The sequence below is a fragment of the Phyllopteryx taeniolatus genome, chromosome 7 (genome assembly GCF_024500385.1).
Source record: "Phyllopteryx taeniolatus isolate TA_2022b chromosome 7, UOR_Ptae_1.2, whole genome shotgun sequence".
Lineage (NCBI taxonomy): Eukaryota > Metazoa > Chordata > Actinopteri > Syngnathiformes > Syngnathidae > Phyllopteryx > Phyllopteryx taeniolatus.
Genome location: NC_084508.1, coordinates 2,614,173 through 2,631,198, shown reverse-complemented (window position 1 = coordinate 2,631,198; position 17,026 = coordinate 2,614,173). Strand labels below are relative to the sequence as shown.

The following is a 17,026-nucleotide window of genomic DNA, read 5'->3' as shown; positions in this document are numbered from 1 at the left end:
TGGAGTTGTTGTACCTTAACGGCACATAATTCCGTCCGTTTCTAAGAAACCCATTTCAAAACTTTCAACGTTAATCTATCCTTGGAATGTTTTTTTTTTTTGTAAGACAGTGGTTTAATATCATTTCTTGGGGGGCGGATTGCTGACATAGAAACTTCAGAATATTTATTTTTGGGATTGTACTTGTACTAAAATGTTTAGTGAAGCATTACAACAGCGGGTATCTGAAAAGGGACAACAAATCACCCAAGCTGTAAAACATTTAATATGGAATAATATTATTCTCAGGGCATTGAATGGATCGTAACTGGACTTTTTTTCTTTTCTGATTAGACCGATTAATATTTATTAAGAATGTTTATTATTATTTACTTATATGGATGTATTATTATACAGTAGCTGTCATTAATAAAGAAAAAAAAAACCGTCATGTTTCTTCTTCGGCCGCCATTTTACGACGGTAAAGACCCAGAGACGTCACATTGCCGCCATCTTACGGAGACTTTTATTTTTACACATGCAGATAAAAACTCACAATATCAGAATTCCCACCCAATAATCATTTTTCTCACATTAAAAAAAAATCACGTATTAATATAATAATGACATTAATATGTACTTTTGGCGGTTTAAGAGTTCCTATAATCTCTGAAAAACTACGGTGTGCCTTTAGGGGAAAAACACGTTTGATCTTTGAATGTAATAAACACATTACAACTGCAACTGCACATTACAACGAAAGTCAAAGTTAAGCGTGGCACACACGCACCAACAATCGGGTTAAATGTGACTATTTTTCTTCCCTTGCGATCAATGTCGGCAAAGGGCCGATTGTTAGACGTCTTTGGATATGCCTTTGGCACCACACTGACCCTCACAGGTCAGTCTTGGTACTACAACAGACATCTGGTTTGGAGGAGGAAACTCACGATTATCGGTGGAGATATCGTTCCGTGTGTGATATCGTACGTCACACTTCGGTCACACACGTCGATTTTTAACATCTTAACCGATTTTTTATCATGCGCAGGTATTTGCCATCGGAAATATTGAACAGATTTACGACTGTCTGCTCTAATGTTTTTTTTGTTTTTGAAAGCCGAAAAGGGAGGAGAATAATCACTTTTCAAACACCACACCATATCATAATCAATTTATTAGACATCGGACAATCGGGCCTTTACTAACTCTTATCGAAGGAGAGAATATGCTCAAATTTGGCCTTATTATCAGTACAGTATGTGTGTACCCTCACTTTTAATCTTTTCGTGACATTCGACAATCAGGCCTTTGTTGACTTTAATCACAAGTGAAGAAAAATGCTAAAATTTAGTCCAAGTACTGATTTCCTTCTACAATATGTATCGGGTCGCTGACGTTTGAAAAATGGGTTAAAAATCAGTATGAGTGTACCCTGTTTTAGTCATTTAGTATCGTTGTGTTCACCAGACATTTGTGTTTGTTCACATGGCACTTCCGAGTGAATCTTTTGTCACACACGTCGCAACTGAACGGTTTCTCGCCCGTGTGCGTCCTTCTGTGTCTCATCATGTCCCCCTTGATTGTGAATCCCTTGTCGCAGAACGAGCAGGTGAAGGGTTTCTCGCCCGTGTGCCCCCTCATGTGCGTCACCATGTTCCCCTTGCTTGAGAACCTTTTGGTGCACACCGAGCAGGCGAAATGTTTCTCTCCGGCGTGCGAGCTCTTGTGCGCAATCACTTCTTTCCTGCTGGAGAAGGTGGCCGAGCAGGCGGCGCAGGAGAAGGGAGGCGCCCTGCTGTGTTTTTTCAAGTGCGTCAACATGTTTTCCTTCAGGGAAAATCTCTGGTCGCACACCGAACACGCGAAAGGCTTCTCTCCGGTATGCGTCCGGGCGTGCCGGGTCAGGTGCGTCTTCGTGGAGAACGTTCCGCCGCAAACGGGGCAGGAGAAAGGCTTCTCGCCCGTGTGGGTTCGCATGTGTAACAACACGTTCCCTTTCGTGGTGAACCGTTTATCACACACGGAGCAAATGAAGCGTTTCTCTCCAGTGTGCGTCCTCGCGTGCCTCTTCAAGTGCGCCTTTGTGGAGAACGCCCCGCCGCACACTGAGCAACCGAAGGGTTTCTCGCCGATGTGACATCTCAGGTGAGAGAGCAAGTTCTGCCGGTGGCGGAAAGTTTGAGCGCAAACCGAACAGTTGAAGGGTTTCTCCTCGGCGTGGCACCGCATGTGCGAGAGCAGACAGTCCCGCCGGCTGAACGTCTTGTTGCACACCGAGCAAGCGAAAGGTTTCTCTCCCGTGTGGCGTTTCATGTGCCGGTTCAAAATCCCCCGGTCGCCGAACGTTTTCTTGCATTCGGAGCATCTGAAGTGTTTTTTAGACTCGCCGTTCGCCTGCGAAAGTTCTTTGCCATCGTCGCTGTGATCCGTGATGTCATCAGACGAGTGTGACATCATGTCGTCCATATCTGATAAAGGAGCAAAGCTGTCTGGTTGCGATCCTCCACAATGTTCTCCATCTTCTCCACCTTCCAAACCTCTGCTGTTCTCCTCACTCGGACTGCGATGAAGCTGCGAGGACAAAGCTTTGTCGTCATCCTCACTCTTCACAAGCACAATAGTCAACGGAAAATCGGTGACATCAGCCTCCTCCCGCTCCCCGTTCTGACCGGTCCACACGTCTTCCTCTTCCTCTTTAATGCGGGGGGGCTCAGGCTCGTCTCGACTCTCCATCGTCAGCTGCCGGATGTCTACATGACACATGGAAAACAAACGTATGGTTTAGAATATGTTGTTGTTGGTCCAAATTTGAATAGAGACGATTCCCTGGGAAGAGGTGGGTAGTAAATGAGCTACGCTGTCAATACTTGAGTTTTAGTATTTTAAAGTAACAGTACCCTTACTTGAATAAAATATTTGACTCCAGTCCCCACCACTGGTCCTCAGTTTACAACAGAGTTCCGTTCCTGTGGCAGCGACGTAAGCAGAATTTGTAGTTGGAATGTGCTGTAGACTATCACGAACCTATTGGCTTTTTGTCAGATTTCTTTGCCACGTTTTTTTTAGATTTTTTTAAAGACTTTTGTTGACTAATTTTATCACATTTTTGCCAGATATTAGTAAATTATTTTGACAGTTATTACCTGACAAAAAGGCACTATGTTCGGGAGATTTTCTCTTTATTTCTTCACATTTTCTTTTATTGTGTTTAATTAAATTTGTTATACAATGCAGTGTAGAGGTGCAACAATTAATCGATTAATCGACAAATAATCGATTATCAAATTAATGGATAACTATTTTGGTAATCAATTAATCATTTAGAGACCTTTATCTTACAATTGTTCAAATCTTTGGAATTTCAGCCTCTCAGCAGTACATATTGTCAGATTAATTTTGTGTTTAATCAAAGTAAGATATTTGCAAACATCTGCTTGTACTTTGGAAAACAATGATCAACATTTTTGCATATTTTTTGACCTGTTACAAACCAGTAACTGAACCATAGTCAATTCATGTTTGTGCATTTTCTGCACTGCCAATTAGAAATAATGTCCCGTGTTTTACAAAGGGATGGAAAATAAATGTTTTTAACCAATTCATCGCATAATTGAAAGAAATAATCAACAGAATAATCGATTTTTAAATCAATCGTTAGTTGCAGCCCTACTACAGTGCTATTTTTCTTTATTAAGTAAAAACACTTAACAAAAAGTTTGTGGTGGTTTCTTGGGGGCTGGAGTAAACCGAGTTACGAGCTTGGTCACGGAACGAATTAAACTTGTAAGTCAGGGTACCACTTTTTGAAGGAACAGAACTCCAGGTCGAAGACGTAACCCAAATCTTTACGCAAATCGGACACGAACCGACGGCAACAGCTGTAAACCTCTGATTACAGTAAATGTTTGTATGGAAAAAAAAACACTTTGGTAACAGAGCACACAAAGAATTATCCTCACTCCAAAGATGAACAGAGAAATTATTAATGTTCCTCCTCGTACGCTGTGAACATTTTAGTCGCCTCCCTCCCTGCGTCTGTTTGCAGCTAGCATGCTAAGCTACCTCGAGAGCCTCACAAGTCGACCAAGACGAGCTTACCGCAAAACATGTGATATTTCTCTTCGGATGAAACGTCACGCATATGTGTACCGCGTGGACAAATAAACATAACAACAAAATAATACAGACGTTGAATTTACGACGATGTCTCTCTTAGCTCCACTGGGAAGATATTGCTAACTTCCGGGTTGTTCTTCTTTGGTGGTGAGATAACGTTGACGGCACATCACTGCCATCTTGGGGAGGTACTCGTCTTCGACCGTCAACCTAGTAACTGACCAGTCTGTTAATATAATATAATATAATATAATATAATATAATATAATATAATATAATATAATATAATATAATATAATATAATATGCCGCAACCCTAGTGGGGATAAGCGCTAGCGGTTCAGAAAATGGATGGATGGATTAGTTAATATAATTAAATATGAAAAAACAAAAATCAAATACAGAAGCACTTATATCTTTAAGAAAATAACAGCTGCATTTTTCCATTTCATGTAAACAAAAAGTAAGAAAACCAAGTAAACAGCTAATCTGCATCTGAGTCTACAGTTCAGACGTTTCCTCCGACTCCAAGTGCTCTTCGGTCTTCCCCGCTTCGTTGCGTCCGGCCTCGGCGCTCTCGTCTCCCTGGCTGGCCATGGTGGCGTCCGGCGTGTCCTGCTCGGCGGCGTCGTTCTGCTGCTCGGTCCCCTCGTCGTCCTCATCCTCCACGTCCATCTCGAAGACGCGGAGGTGCCTCAGATTTTCGCTCAGCTGCAGGAGAGAGGTGTAAAGACAGGTCACCGGAGGCGTTCCGTTCGGTACGTGTACAGTTAACTTTGAATTAGTGAAAAAAAACAAAAAAAAAACTGTGAGTAATTGATGACCCCGCAAAAAAAATAATTGCTTATGTTAATAGTTTAAACCGTAATTATACAGTAAACCCCCGTATGTTCGCGGCTTGGCATTCGCAAATTTGTGGCTTTATGACAACAGCATTACTTTGGCACCACCTGGTGGCATCTTGGTACCAAAAAACTGACGCAATGAGTTGAGGCTCATTTTGACAACAGTAGTATTTTGCCACCATCTTGTACTATCTATAGGGAATTAAGAGTACTGTGTAACCGCTTTTAAGGGAGCATCAATTATTGACGGATTTTCACTCTACCACAAACTACGATCCAAAAACATTTTAATATCCTTTTAAACTGATCTTATAACGTAACTCTAAAAATAAATAGCTTACAATGATTCAATTTCGGCAGAGCAAAAACAAACGCATTCAATAGACACTCTGGAATGTCCTCTACCAACCCAGGCTAAACTTAGCTCCTCCCTCCCCAACATACAAAGAGCTTAAACAGTTGAGATGTGTCACTTAAAACATACTTCCTTGACCCCCAGTTCCTAGTTTGCTGTCATCTTGTGGCATCTTAGGGCGTTATCAAAATTGTACCAAAAACAGCCAAAAGGTGTGAGTAGGTGACTTTTGTGACGCGCAAATATGCGGGGATTACTGTCGTGTACGAGTGCTTGAGGCTTACCACGCAGGCTACTTCTCGGATGCCGTTGACTGCGACGAACTGGGCCTTCATGCCCTCCAGCTCCCGCCACTGATTTCCCAGCACCAGGCCTTGGCACGGAATGCTGGCGCTCTGCTGGTCCAACCTGAAGGTTCAGGTGGCAAATATCACACTTGAGCGGTGATAATATAGGTACAGTCGACCCGAGAGTCAAAAGTTGGAACGGTCCGCCCGTCTAACGCAGCGGTTCTCAAACTTTTTACACAGAGTAGCGCCTCCAAAAAATATGAAGCTCTTCAAGTACCATCCCACTGAGCAACATTAAAATAAAGATGTAGTCCTAAATGTTCAGCAAAAATAAAACAAAGGTTTTATTCCTAAAAAAGTATATTGAACATTACAGAAAGCCACTCTGACTTGACGGACAATTTGAACATGAACACTGTGCTTAAATACAGGCTTTCGGGTAGCACTTGTGATACTAGTACCGCACTTTGAGAATCGGTGGTCTAACGTTATCCTCCATGAACCAGGAAGTAGTAGCGGTAACGGTCAACTTGACGGGATCGCTGCATGAAAGAGGCAACACACCTCATATTGGGCATCCAGTCGAATTCACTCTCACAGTTCAGGGTCGAAGAGAGAGGAAGCTGTGCCAGGACACTGCGCCCGCTTTCTTCTTCCGCTCCCTGGAGGACCACCGTCAGCATCTCGTCGCTATAGAAACGAGCATCCAGGCAGCTGTAGACGTCGTGCGGCCTGGAAAAGACGACCGAGAGGATCGGTCGAAGAAATGCGGTAGTGGCCCCGCCTCCTCGCTGGGCCCGGGTTTCCCGTCTCACTCACCGGGGTTCCGCGCTCTCGCCGTCTGAGGAGTCGAGATGGTGGCGGAGGTCGAGGGACGCCACGCCGTTGGGGATGTGTCTGTCAAAAAACACTTAGGTAAGTGAGTACATTCTATCTACAAAATGAACCCCCGTTTATCGCGGCGGACCGCAATTGGTGAAATAGAGAGACCATAGAAAAACATTTTCTTTTACAGTCTCACCCCTCCCACATACATTAAAAAAACAGAAAAAAAACAAATTTTTAGCTTTTTGAAACACACATGTTGTAAAGTGTATTTGAACACACACACAATTGAAAGCATCAAATGTGTAGAAAATACTGTATTGTGTCTAGATTAGATATGTGCCTTTAAGAGGCGGGGCCCGGGTGGGGGGCGCTGAATGTGACGTCGGCGAGTCTGCGCGGGGGTGTCTGGCCGCGAGCAGGGGCTGACAGCAGCTCCTGTATGAGTATGCTCTTTGTGTTAAAGTATTCAATACATGGCCAAAAAAGTGCATCAGCGACTTTGGCTCTCCTTGCCCACATGTGAGGGCATCACAGTACTTTCATTGCTCCAATTCCCCCCCCGCCCCCCCAAAAAACGTCACCTGCTTGGGTCGCTTCCTCTGCGTAGCAGGTAGAGTTTGTGGGGCGAAACGTGCGGCATGCAGAACACCACGTAGAGCATTTTGGCCTTCTTGTCATTCCACCTGTGGAACAAACAAGCAGACACACATTAGTAGCTCATGTCTTCATCACGTCATTGTTTGCGGGTTTTATTTAAAAAATTAATTAAAAAACGAAAAAAAATTTATAGCCCTGTTTATTTAAACCCTCCATATAAATGTGAGCAAAAGTATTGGAGCGTGTGTCCATTGATAATTGAAACAATAATGGAATGTCTGGGCACACTTTCAGATGTGTTCTTCTTCTTCAAGATAACATTCATACGACTCAGATGTGTAACCAACACGAAAGCCGGAGAGCTGAGCAATTGTGAACATGAGAGAAGAGGGGAAATCAATCAGCGCTATTGCACAATCGGAACAATACCAACATTTGGAACGTGTGTACTGTCTGTAGTTTTTAAGTTTTTAGTAATTGCAACCTTGCTTTAATATTGAGGGCAATATTTTTTTTTTTTGGGGGGGGGGATCTGCAGGTTTAAAGAAGACAAATTCAAGACTTTTATTGACCTTTTACAGAAATTAATATATCTAGGAATGGGCTCAGCTGTCTTAATACTTTATGAAATTTAGCAATTTGTATTTATATGCTTTATGAAATAAACAGGAAACTTACAGACCAAATTCCAAAGAAAATTGATCAGTTTTGTTGATTGGGTTTTGTGACATTTAAGATTTTTAAAACACGGATTGGATGACTGTGTGTCAATATTAAGGCCTCCATTTTGGAAAATATAATGTAGGACTTTAGGAATCCACAGGCACCCTTTTTATGGACCCAAAAAATATATAAATACAAATATCGCAACTTGTATTAAAAAAAAAAAATTGTGAAATGCAAAAATCTTTTCTCAGTAAAAATGTGTATGAAGGGTAAGAAGCCATACTATCAAACCATGACCATATGGCTCTGATCCATCATTTGCATTTAACATGTATGGATAGTTCATTTTACTCACAAGGATGGAAGCTCAAAAAGTCGCGGGGTATTTTCAGAGCTGGTGGATAAAAAAAAAATAAAAATAGAATAAATCATAAATCATAAATGGTATTTGCAATAAAGCGCCGTTAATACAGAGAGGTGAGAGATCGTACCGCTGTGGCGCCGAGTACAGCGGTAGAAAAACAGCCTGCTTCACGGACTTCCCGATCACTTCCTGCACACAAAACAAGAAAAAGCCGCACATGGCCACTCCCATTTTGTTAAAAAAAAAAAAAAAAAAAAAAACACCACAGGCGAGAATCATTCAGTAGATTCACCGCAGGTTTCTGCAGACACAGCTCGATCACGTTCTCCATCATCCTCTTGACAAAGTGCAAAGACTTTTGGGGAAAGGAAGGAAACAGCAGAGGGCTCTCTATAATAATTTAAAAAAAAAAAAAAAAAAAAAAAAACACATGAACTTCTTACAATTAGGGTAACAAAAGAAAGCGTGCAAACGTCGTGTCGAAAATCACCCTTCAGGTGCGTGCTGTCCTGTAAAAACTTGAGCCACTGGTTCCCATTGCTGCTGGGTGGAGATACGAGGTCCTCGTCCTCATCCTTCAAGTACTGCAAATGACAGCGAGCAAGCAATTGCTCATCGCAGAAAATACTCAACAACGCTTGTTTTTGGGTATGACATCATCATAAGAGGGAATATCACCAAGTTGACAACACAATGTCGGCTCTGTAAAGCCCTAATCAATACCTTTAATTTTACATGTCACTTGACATTGATTGATTTTTAAATTGGACATAAGTGAACTTTGGCGATCCTTAACTTTAAAAAAAAAAAAAAAAAACATCCGCCACCAAAAACGAATCAGCTATTTATCTACTACATGCCAGCCGAGTTTATAGACAATCGGGTGAACATTGTGGAATAATTTTGACATTTTTGACCTTGCTTTGACCTTGACTTGCAAACTTTGACCTATGAATAGCTCGCAAAAAAATAAATAAAATAATAATTGTTGGTTTATGATGTCCACCGAGACAGAGATCAGTTACTGACCTGACCGACCCGCTCGATGTTGAAGTACTTCCCTTTCCGATCAAACAGCTGCTCGTTCTGCGGGAGGGACACGAGACTCAAAACTTGGGACTTCCGGAATGTTGTTGTTTTTTTTTTGTTTTTTTTTGGGTTCCTGTCTCGCCGGGCTCACCTCGCTGAAATGCTCCGAGAGGAAATCGGCGACAAAGGCGATGTCCTTCTGCGTCATCTGAGAAATGCAAGAAATGAAAACGAGGAACGGGCCTGCGGCAATCTCGACGGCACCGGGCATTTAGTCAGTCTCGGACCTCGTCGAACTGACTTATTAGAGTTTTGTCTTTTAATGGAGAGTTATCAACTTTCGCTGCAAACTTGGCAGCAGTCGGACGAAACCTCTTAGTGTCGATATTTTTTCAAGGACCACTGGAAAAAGCCTAAATGACTGCTTCAAACCAAAATGGCTGACTTCCTGTGTCTTTTTGGGCCATGGCTTCTTCAGACTTTTTGGTGGATTGACTCATGATAGTAGTAGTGGTGATTTTATTGCAAGGAAATCAAGCAAATGATTAACGTATATATGGACAAGTAATACAAATTAATTGCACAAAATGGACACAAAAAATATATAGGAAAGAAAACAACACAATAATTTCATGTACTTACATGTTCGAACTACTAATTGAGCCATGCCAACTAAACTTCCCGTTCAGTCCTGAACAATTTTTTCATGTGTCCTGTTATAACAGACATGTCCACCCAATTTGGTGTTTATCTGTGAAACCGGTGTCGTGGGGCTAATTCCGCCTGCTTTTTAAGGGGGCGCTAGCGAGGGCGCTTTTGAAGGGGTTTGCGATGGACACCCCAAAAATACGTGCAGCTCACCTTGTTGAGCTCTGGAGGGACGTGCTCATCGCACATTCTTAGCATCGCTGCCGAGAGAAACAAAATAAACAAGCTTTATGTAAACAAATTCAAATAGTGGTGCCTTGACATACAAGTTTCATTTGTTCCACGCTTGTCACTAGCAGATCATCTTTCCCCATTGAAATGAATGGAAATGCCATTGATCCGTTCCATCATTAGTATTTTACGTTTTTGCTTGGGCAAAAAAAACAAAACAAAAAAAAAATGTCTGAACGACAGCTCGTATCTTGAACAACTCCCAAGTCGGATCACTTGTATCTCAAGGCACCACTGTACTTCACATCCTCCGGGTGATTGTTGGGGAAATAAATAATTAAAATCTACATACCGACATACAGCCAGCGGAAAAAGGCTTTAAAGTTCTTCATGCTCTTGTCGATCACCCTGCACGTCCAAAGACGATTGCACGTCATCGTCGTGTTGGAAATGTTTCAAATTCGGCTTTCAAACTACATTGTTATGAAAACAGCAAAAGAACTTACTGCAGGAGTTCGCTGGTCTTTAAGGAAAAGGAGCCCACGGCCGTGATGGCCCCTGGAAGTCAAAAAACAAAAACAAAACAAAAAAAACAATAATCAAAAATCTCAACCGTGTGAAACATTTGCACTTGCTTGCTGCGTGAACTTGGCACGCTACCGTCGATGGCGGCCGAATCCAGGCCGAGGGGCTCGAACTTCTTCTTCCACAGGGACATGCCCTTGACCTCGCTCAGGTGGTAGAGCAGCGCTTCGGAACCACTGCCAGACAAGCGAGCGAGGGGTTTGTTGGGAGGCGGCAAACGCAAAAGGACACTGAAGAGACGCGCTCCAACCTCTGAAGGTGGCTAATCACCAGCTTCTGGATGCTGGAGTAAGACGACTCGATGGTCTGGCCGAGCTTCTTCAGGCCCTGCGATGGAAGCGGGAGAAAAAAAGCTTCACGTCAAATCAGAAGCACGTACGTATCTTAAGGTGGGGCTATTAACCGAGTTTATCCAGTCAAGAGGATTTATTTATTGACTTATTGTTTGGGTGGTTTCATCTCCTAATAGATCTCCTAGTGCGGACAAAATAATTACTGAGTAAAAATGACGAACATCTGGCCGGGGGGGTTTTTTTGGGGGGGTTTTTGGGTTTTTTTTTTGTGTTTTTTATTAAAAATTTTTTTTTGGGGGGGGGGGGGGGGGTTGGGGTTTTTTGGTGGTTATTTGTGGTGTGGGGGTGTGTGGGGGGGGGGGGGGGGTTTGTGGGGGGGGGGGGGGGGGGGGGGGGGGGGGGGGGGGGGGGGGGGGAGTGAGATATTATGGTTTATTTTTATGATTTTTTTTTTTTTTTTTGTTTAATTTGAGTATTTTGGGTATTAGGTATATAAGATTTAAATATATTATATTAGTTTTAATTTTATATTATTTATTATGTATATTATTAATTTTCATAATTATATAAAATAAATGATATTAAAGATAATTGATATTAAGAGAAATAGATAAATTTTATATAAGTGATAATAGAATAGGAATTTATATTATGTATTGTGAGAGGTAATTGTTGAAATATGAATAGATATTTAGGTATATGGGATGTAAGAAATGAAGTGTGATGATGAAATTTTATATATTTGTTTGGTAGTACGATAAAATGGAACGATAAAGAATAAGAACTTAAGCGTCCTCACCTCGACTGTCCCCACAAAAGAAGTTCTAGGAACTCGTCCTGGACTTGTGTGCTGGTGTTCTTTTCCTAGAAAACATACAAAGAAACATAACTAGAGTTGTTTGTGTGACAAAGCGGCACGGTGGAGGGACTGGGCCCACCTGCACAAACTTGGTGAGGCGGAGGTCCATCTGCATGAGGATTTCCTCCCAGGCCTCGCACATGCACGTGAGCGACAGATGCAGGTACTGCAGCAGCGTGGAGATGTGGGTGAACTTGCGCGCCATCCTGGTCAGCTCGGCCAGGCACTCGGACAGCAGGCCCGTGTCCAGCTGAGGAATGTGGGAAAACAGGAACGGAGTGTCCTCAGTTGACCACGGACTTCCGTGCTCAACGGTAGCGACGCAAGCTGTCAGTTATTTGTGAGATTTTTTTTTTTTATTTCCTCTAATTATTGCCCGTTTTTGCTCTTTTTTTTTGTCATTTAGTTTAAATTTTTCGTCCAACCAGAATTTGTATGCATGTCGATTAATCTATCACAAAAGTAAAGTATTCGTCAAGGTATTTTGGGTCTATTTTTTTCTCCAAGTATTATAAGATTTTTGTCAGTCTTTTGTGAGATTTTTTTTTTTTTTATTATCTCCTCTAATTTTTGCGCGTTTTTGCTCTTTTTTTTTTGTCATTTAGTTGTAATTTTTGCTCCAACCAGAATTTGTATGCAGGTCGATTAATCTATCACAAAAGTAAAGTATTCGTCAAGGTATTTTGGGTCTATTTTTTTTCTCCAAGTATTATAAGATTTTTGTCAGTTATTTGTGAGATTTTTTTTTTTATTTCCTCTAATTATTGCCCGTTTTTGCTCTTTTTTTTTGTCATTTAGTTTTAATTTTTCGTCCAACCAGAATTTGTATGCAGGTCGATTAATCTATCACAAAAGTAAAGTATTCGTCAAGGTATTTTGGGTCTATTTTTTTCTCCAAGTATTATAAGATTTTTGTCAGTCTTTTGTGAGATTTTTTTTTTTTTATTATCTCCTCTAATTTTTGCGCGTTTTTGCTCTTTTTTTTTTGTCATTTAGTTGTAATTTTTGCTCCAACCAGAATTTGTATGCAGGTCGATTAATCTATCACAAAAGTAAAGTATTCGTCAAGGTATTTTGGGTCTATTTTTTTTCTCCAAGTATTATAAGATTTTTGTCAGTCTTTTGTGAGATTATTATTATTTTTTTTAATTTCCTCTAATTTTTGCCCGTTTTTGCTCTTTTTTTTTGTCATTTAGTTGTAATTTTTGCTCCAACCAGAATTTGTATGCAGGTCGATTAATCTACTACAAAAGTAAAGTATTCGTCGAGGTATTTTGGGTCTATTTTTTTTCTCCAAGTATTATAAGATTTTGGTCAGTCTTTTGTGAGATTTTTTTTTTCCCCCCTCTAATTTTTGCCCGTTTTTGCTCTTTTTTTTGTCATTTTGTTGTCATTTTTGCTCCAACCAGAATTTGTATGCAGGTCGATAAATCTATCACGAAAGTAAAGTATTCGTCGAGGTATTTTGGGTCTATTTTTTTTCTCCAAGTATTATAAGAATTTTGTCAGTCTTTTGTGAGATATTTTTTAAATTTCCCCTCATTTTTGCCTGTTTTTGCTCTTTTTTTTGTCATTTAGTTGTAATTTTTGCTCCAACCAGAATTTGTATGCAAGTCGATTAATCTATCACTAAAGTAAAGTATTCGTCAATTCGTCATTTTTCTTTGTAGCATATTTTTGTCAAATTTATGCCAGATATTTGTACATTTTGATCAGTAATTACTTGGTCTGCCGTAAAGGTTTTGTTCCTATGACGTAACCTAAATTTGTACGCACGTCTAAACGTGCTGTAGTCTATCGCTAACGTCGTAAACTGAAAACACCCAGGAGTCATAAAAACAAGAATATGACGATGCCGCCTAAGAGCGTCTCACCTGCACAAAGCAAATCTCTGCGTGGTCCTCAGCAGACTTCACCTCGGTGATGACGGCCAGAGACTTGAGGTCACTGGCCAGACTCAGTGTGCGACAGCTTCCGGAAACCTGCACGGTGGAATCAAAAACGTCGTTATAAAATCTCGCAATGAGAAGTGTGTCACCGTCCACATAGCGCCACGAGGACTTCTTTCCTGAAATTTTAGTTATTACTACCCCGCACTAAATGCAAAAAGCTGAGTTTTGTGTTTTGGGTCGGTTAGTTAAATTATCAGCAGGGTAACACGACGCAACTGCAGAACCGGTTTACATGAAATTACTGTCGCGGAAAGGCAGCGCAAAGTCATCCCAAAGCAATACGCGCTTTATCCCCTTCAATTTGATTTATTTTCTGCTTGATCACAACCGCCACATCCTAGCTTTACGCACACGTCCTACTTCACGTTTTGTGTTTATTATCTATCTTATCACTTTTTCATAGTCGCTCATTTATTCTTTATGTTATCAGCAGTTGAGTTAAATAAAGTCTTCTAATGTAAATAGGACCGTAGAGGCAATGTGTGCGGTCGGCACTCACGCGGTTATGCTCATTACTGCCACCTACCGGACTGGAGTGGAATAGTACGGCGTTTCACGCCTGGATTTGTCAATCAAACAATTAAGATGAACATGTTGGCCGAGGTCCGCCATTCTAGCACATTCCAAACGTCTTACTCGGGCTAACGTTGCAATCTTGTACATCCCGTAGGCGTAAAGCTCCACATGGCCGGCGTCTCCTCCCAGGACGAGTATGTTCAACCTACACGAAACAAAAAAAAAGCAAATCAACGACAAATTCAACTACTGTTACGCTTTGTTATTGCCACACAAAGCACGTAAAACTACCTGACTTCTCCAAGGAGGTTCATGATCTCGTCAGACTTCTCCTCACTGTGAAATAAACACATTGTGAATGAAGAATATTTTTCAATTACGCTGGGGCAGCCGTGTTAAAAACGGGTTTACCTGAAGAGCTTCGATGTTGTGCTGTAGCTGGAGAACAAAAAAAGGGATTTTAGGTGGTTGACTTGAGGACATGTTTGTAACCGGTTTCTCTTACTTCTTGGGGAGGGACGCTAATTTGGGTAGGAACAATTTGGATTCATCCTCCGACTGATAAAACGATCCGAGGGCACTGGAGCACAATGGCGAGAACAAAAAGCATTCGTGCATTTTAATATGTAAGTGTCTTAATTGAAGATTGTCACGCCCACCTGCTTTCTTCCGTCACCTCCATCCAGTGCATGCAGCTGACGGGGTTCTGCATGTGGAACACGTGCAGGATCTCCGCCTTCTCCACGCCGCACAACACCACCTGCTTCATGTCTCCCAGGCTGAAGGCCAGAACTGACACATCCAGAGAATTTTGGGACAAGCGCAATGACTACAGTGAACATGGCCGAGGTGAAAATCTACGATATGGAAAAACCCTATATTTATAAACAAAAATAAAAACTGTTCTCATTCTTTCGCTCTCAAGAAATGGGAGAATATCTCTGATAACATCACTCAAAGGATACAAATAAACAAACAAAAAAGACTCATTAGCACACTTCTGCAAATACACAGCAAAGTGAGCTTGCTTCAAGCAAGGTTATTATAGTTAACATAAGAAAATAACCAAAACTGCAATTGAAAAAAAAAAAACCCTTTTTAACTACAACTGAAACAGCATTGTCTGCTCACAAAACTATTTCCAAAAAAAAGATTTTTGTCTTTTTCATACATTAGCTCAATCAATTTATTTTTGTTTTATTTTGTTTTGTTTTTTTACAGTTGTTCATTTGTCCTAACAAACTTTGAAATGGTATCTTTGTTGAGTCTTTATGACACCATAAAACAAATATTTTACTAATTGTGACCTTTTTTACAGGATAAATACCACGAATTACAAAAACACTAAAACTAAGCATTGTACCCCAAAAATAAATAAGTAGCAAAGTCACTCTAAAAACTATGTAAAACTAACTAAATTTTGAAAAACAAAGAGTAAAAAAAAAAAACTAAAACTGATCAAATATCTTTATTTGTCATTCCCCGTTAAAGTTCACTCTCAAACCGACCCACAAAACAAAAGTGAATCAAACATTGTACATTTAAACACCAAAATGTTCAACCAACCATATAACAATGAAAGTCTTATAGCTTAATGTTAACATATAATGCGAGGCGCTATAGATGGGTTCATGTAAATTAGCATGGATATTACGCTAATTATAAACAACTGCTACTGTAACACACACGGAGCGTACAATACTCCCAGACTCACGCACATTCCCTCTGCTCTGGGAGAACCACTATTGCTACAGCTTAGTAGGGGGCCTTCTCTGCCTCTTCTTCTTACTGTTAATAATGCTGCAGCCACATCCAGTAGAGCTCAGTGCTGCCCGGCATGTTGTGGCACAACACGGTACTGCCCTAAAGGCGCACAGTTCTAAATTCTGACTCCTGTGTACGGCAAAAACCCATAAACGATCCGCGATATAGCCGGAGGGGGGCGTAAGAGATAAACAACGATATAGCGGAGGGGAGTTGACTGTTTTTGATGGATACAAGCCTTGCTCACTTTTGCCGTCGGGTCTCCAGGCAAGAGCGGTGATCTCCTTCCCGATGTGCTCGCTGGGCGCTAAGCTCCAAACCCGCTGGAAACCGGACAAGCGGTGCAGCAGCAACTATTTAAAAAAAAAAAAAAAAAGAGAGAGAGAGAGAGAGAGAGAGAAAGTAGTCGTGAAGTTGCAAAATAGTACAACCCATCCATAACGATTCCGGAAGCGTACTTCTCCGGTTGTACTGGCCAGAGCGATGAGATCTCTTTTGGGCGACCATGCCATACACAGCACGGGGTTGGGGAGCTGCTTCTCCCCGACTTGCCGGAAGGCAGGCATCGTTTGTTCTACATGACCCAAAACAATCCAAAAAAAAACGAAAAAAGGATTGCATGAATACTTCTGTTATATTTTAATCCACAGTATTTGTAAGGCTCATTTTTTTTGCCGTTCAGCTCCCTTGGCAGAGAACAGCAAGTTGTGCAAAAAGTCCTGAAACGTTGAACAGTTGGATATATACATTCAAATATTTAGAGAAGCGCAAATTAAGTTCATCTTAAAGGATATACTCAAGTGTGTTTTTGTGTATTCATTTTAATAATGTATTGTTCTTTAGCTATACTCTGTTATTATGCTGGTAGCGGACAGCTAAAATCTTACCTTTATTCTCCTCCAACGTTACGTTACGTTGCGTTGATTAGCGAACTTTCATACGAGAAGAAATCCCGTTTTTGTTTTTCTATCTTCATGTGACTAAACACAAAATTCGATTAGTTTTGCTACTACGCGGGCAGCGCCATCTTCTTTTCCCCTAAGCCAATCATCGTGAAGCGACGGGAACCGAGAAGAGACTGATTTTCTCGGAAATAATAACGCAAAA

The 17,026-nt window shown here is 41.1% G+C and overlaps 2 protein-coding genes across 3 annotated transcripts; both read right to left on the bottom strand.

The window, feature by feature from the left end:
- Nucleotides 1-488: 488 nt before the first annotated feature.
- LOC133480903 (gastrula zinc finger protein XlCGF57.1-like) lies at nucleotides 489-4,368 on the bottom strand. 2 transcript variants are annotated; one of them, XM_061779622.1, is made up of 2 exons: nucleotides 4,171-4,368; nucleotides 489-2,732 (listed from the first exon to the last, which is right to left on the bottom strand). In XM_061779622.1, exon 2 carries the CDS (start codon nucleotides 2,713-2,715, stop codon nucleotides 1,420-1,422), a length of 1,296 nt encoding a protein of 431 aa, XP_061635606.1. In that variant the 5' UTR covers nucleotides 2,716-2,732; nucleotides 4,171-4,368; the 3' UTR covers nucleotides 489-1,419. The 2 variants fall into 2 exon arrangements, with proteins under 2 accessions (XP_061635606.1, XP_061635605.1); XM_061779621.1 differs by having other exon boundaries at nucleotides 4,081-4,367.
- Nucleotides 4,369-4,496: 128 nt separating this feature from the next.
- Nucleotides 4,497-16,962, bottom strand: anapc4 (anaphase promoting complex subunit 4). The gene is given in 27 exon segments (XM_061779624.1): nucleotides 4,497-4,808; nucleotides 5,582-5,705; nucleotides 6,152-6,319; nucleotides 6,407-6,484; nucleotides 6,997-7,098; nucleotides 8,034-8,072; nucleotides 8,170-8,231; nucleotides 8,335-8,432; nucleotides 8,533-8,626; nucleotides 9,072-9,128; nucleotides 9,223-9,279; nucleotides 9,933-9,979; nucleotides 10,303-10,358; nucleotides 10,457-10,508; nucleotides 10,611-10,711; nucleotides 10,786-10,888; nucleotides 11,614-11,692; nucleotides 11,767-11,937; nucleotides 13,562-13,669; nucleotides 14,276-14,360; nucleotides 14,447-14,491; nucleotides 14,567-14,593; nucleotides 14,661-14,735; nucleotides 14,815-14,947; nucleotides 16,167-16,272; nucleotides 16,378-16,493; nucleotides 16,807-16,962. Coding segments are annotated over 26 exon segments (2,385 nt in total). The 5' UTR covers nucleotides 16,486-16,493; nucleotides 16,807-16,962; the 3' UTR covers nucleotides 4,497-4,598.
- Between the last annotated feature and the right edge of the window lie 64 nt (nucleotides 16,963-17,026).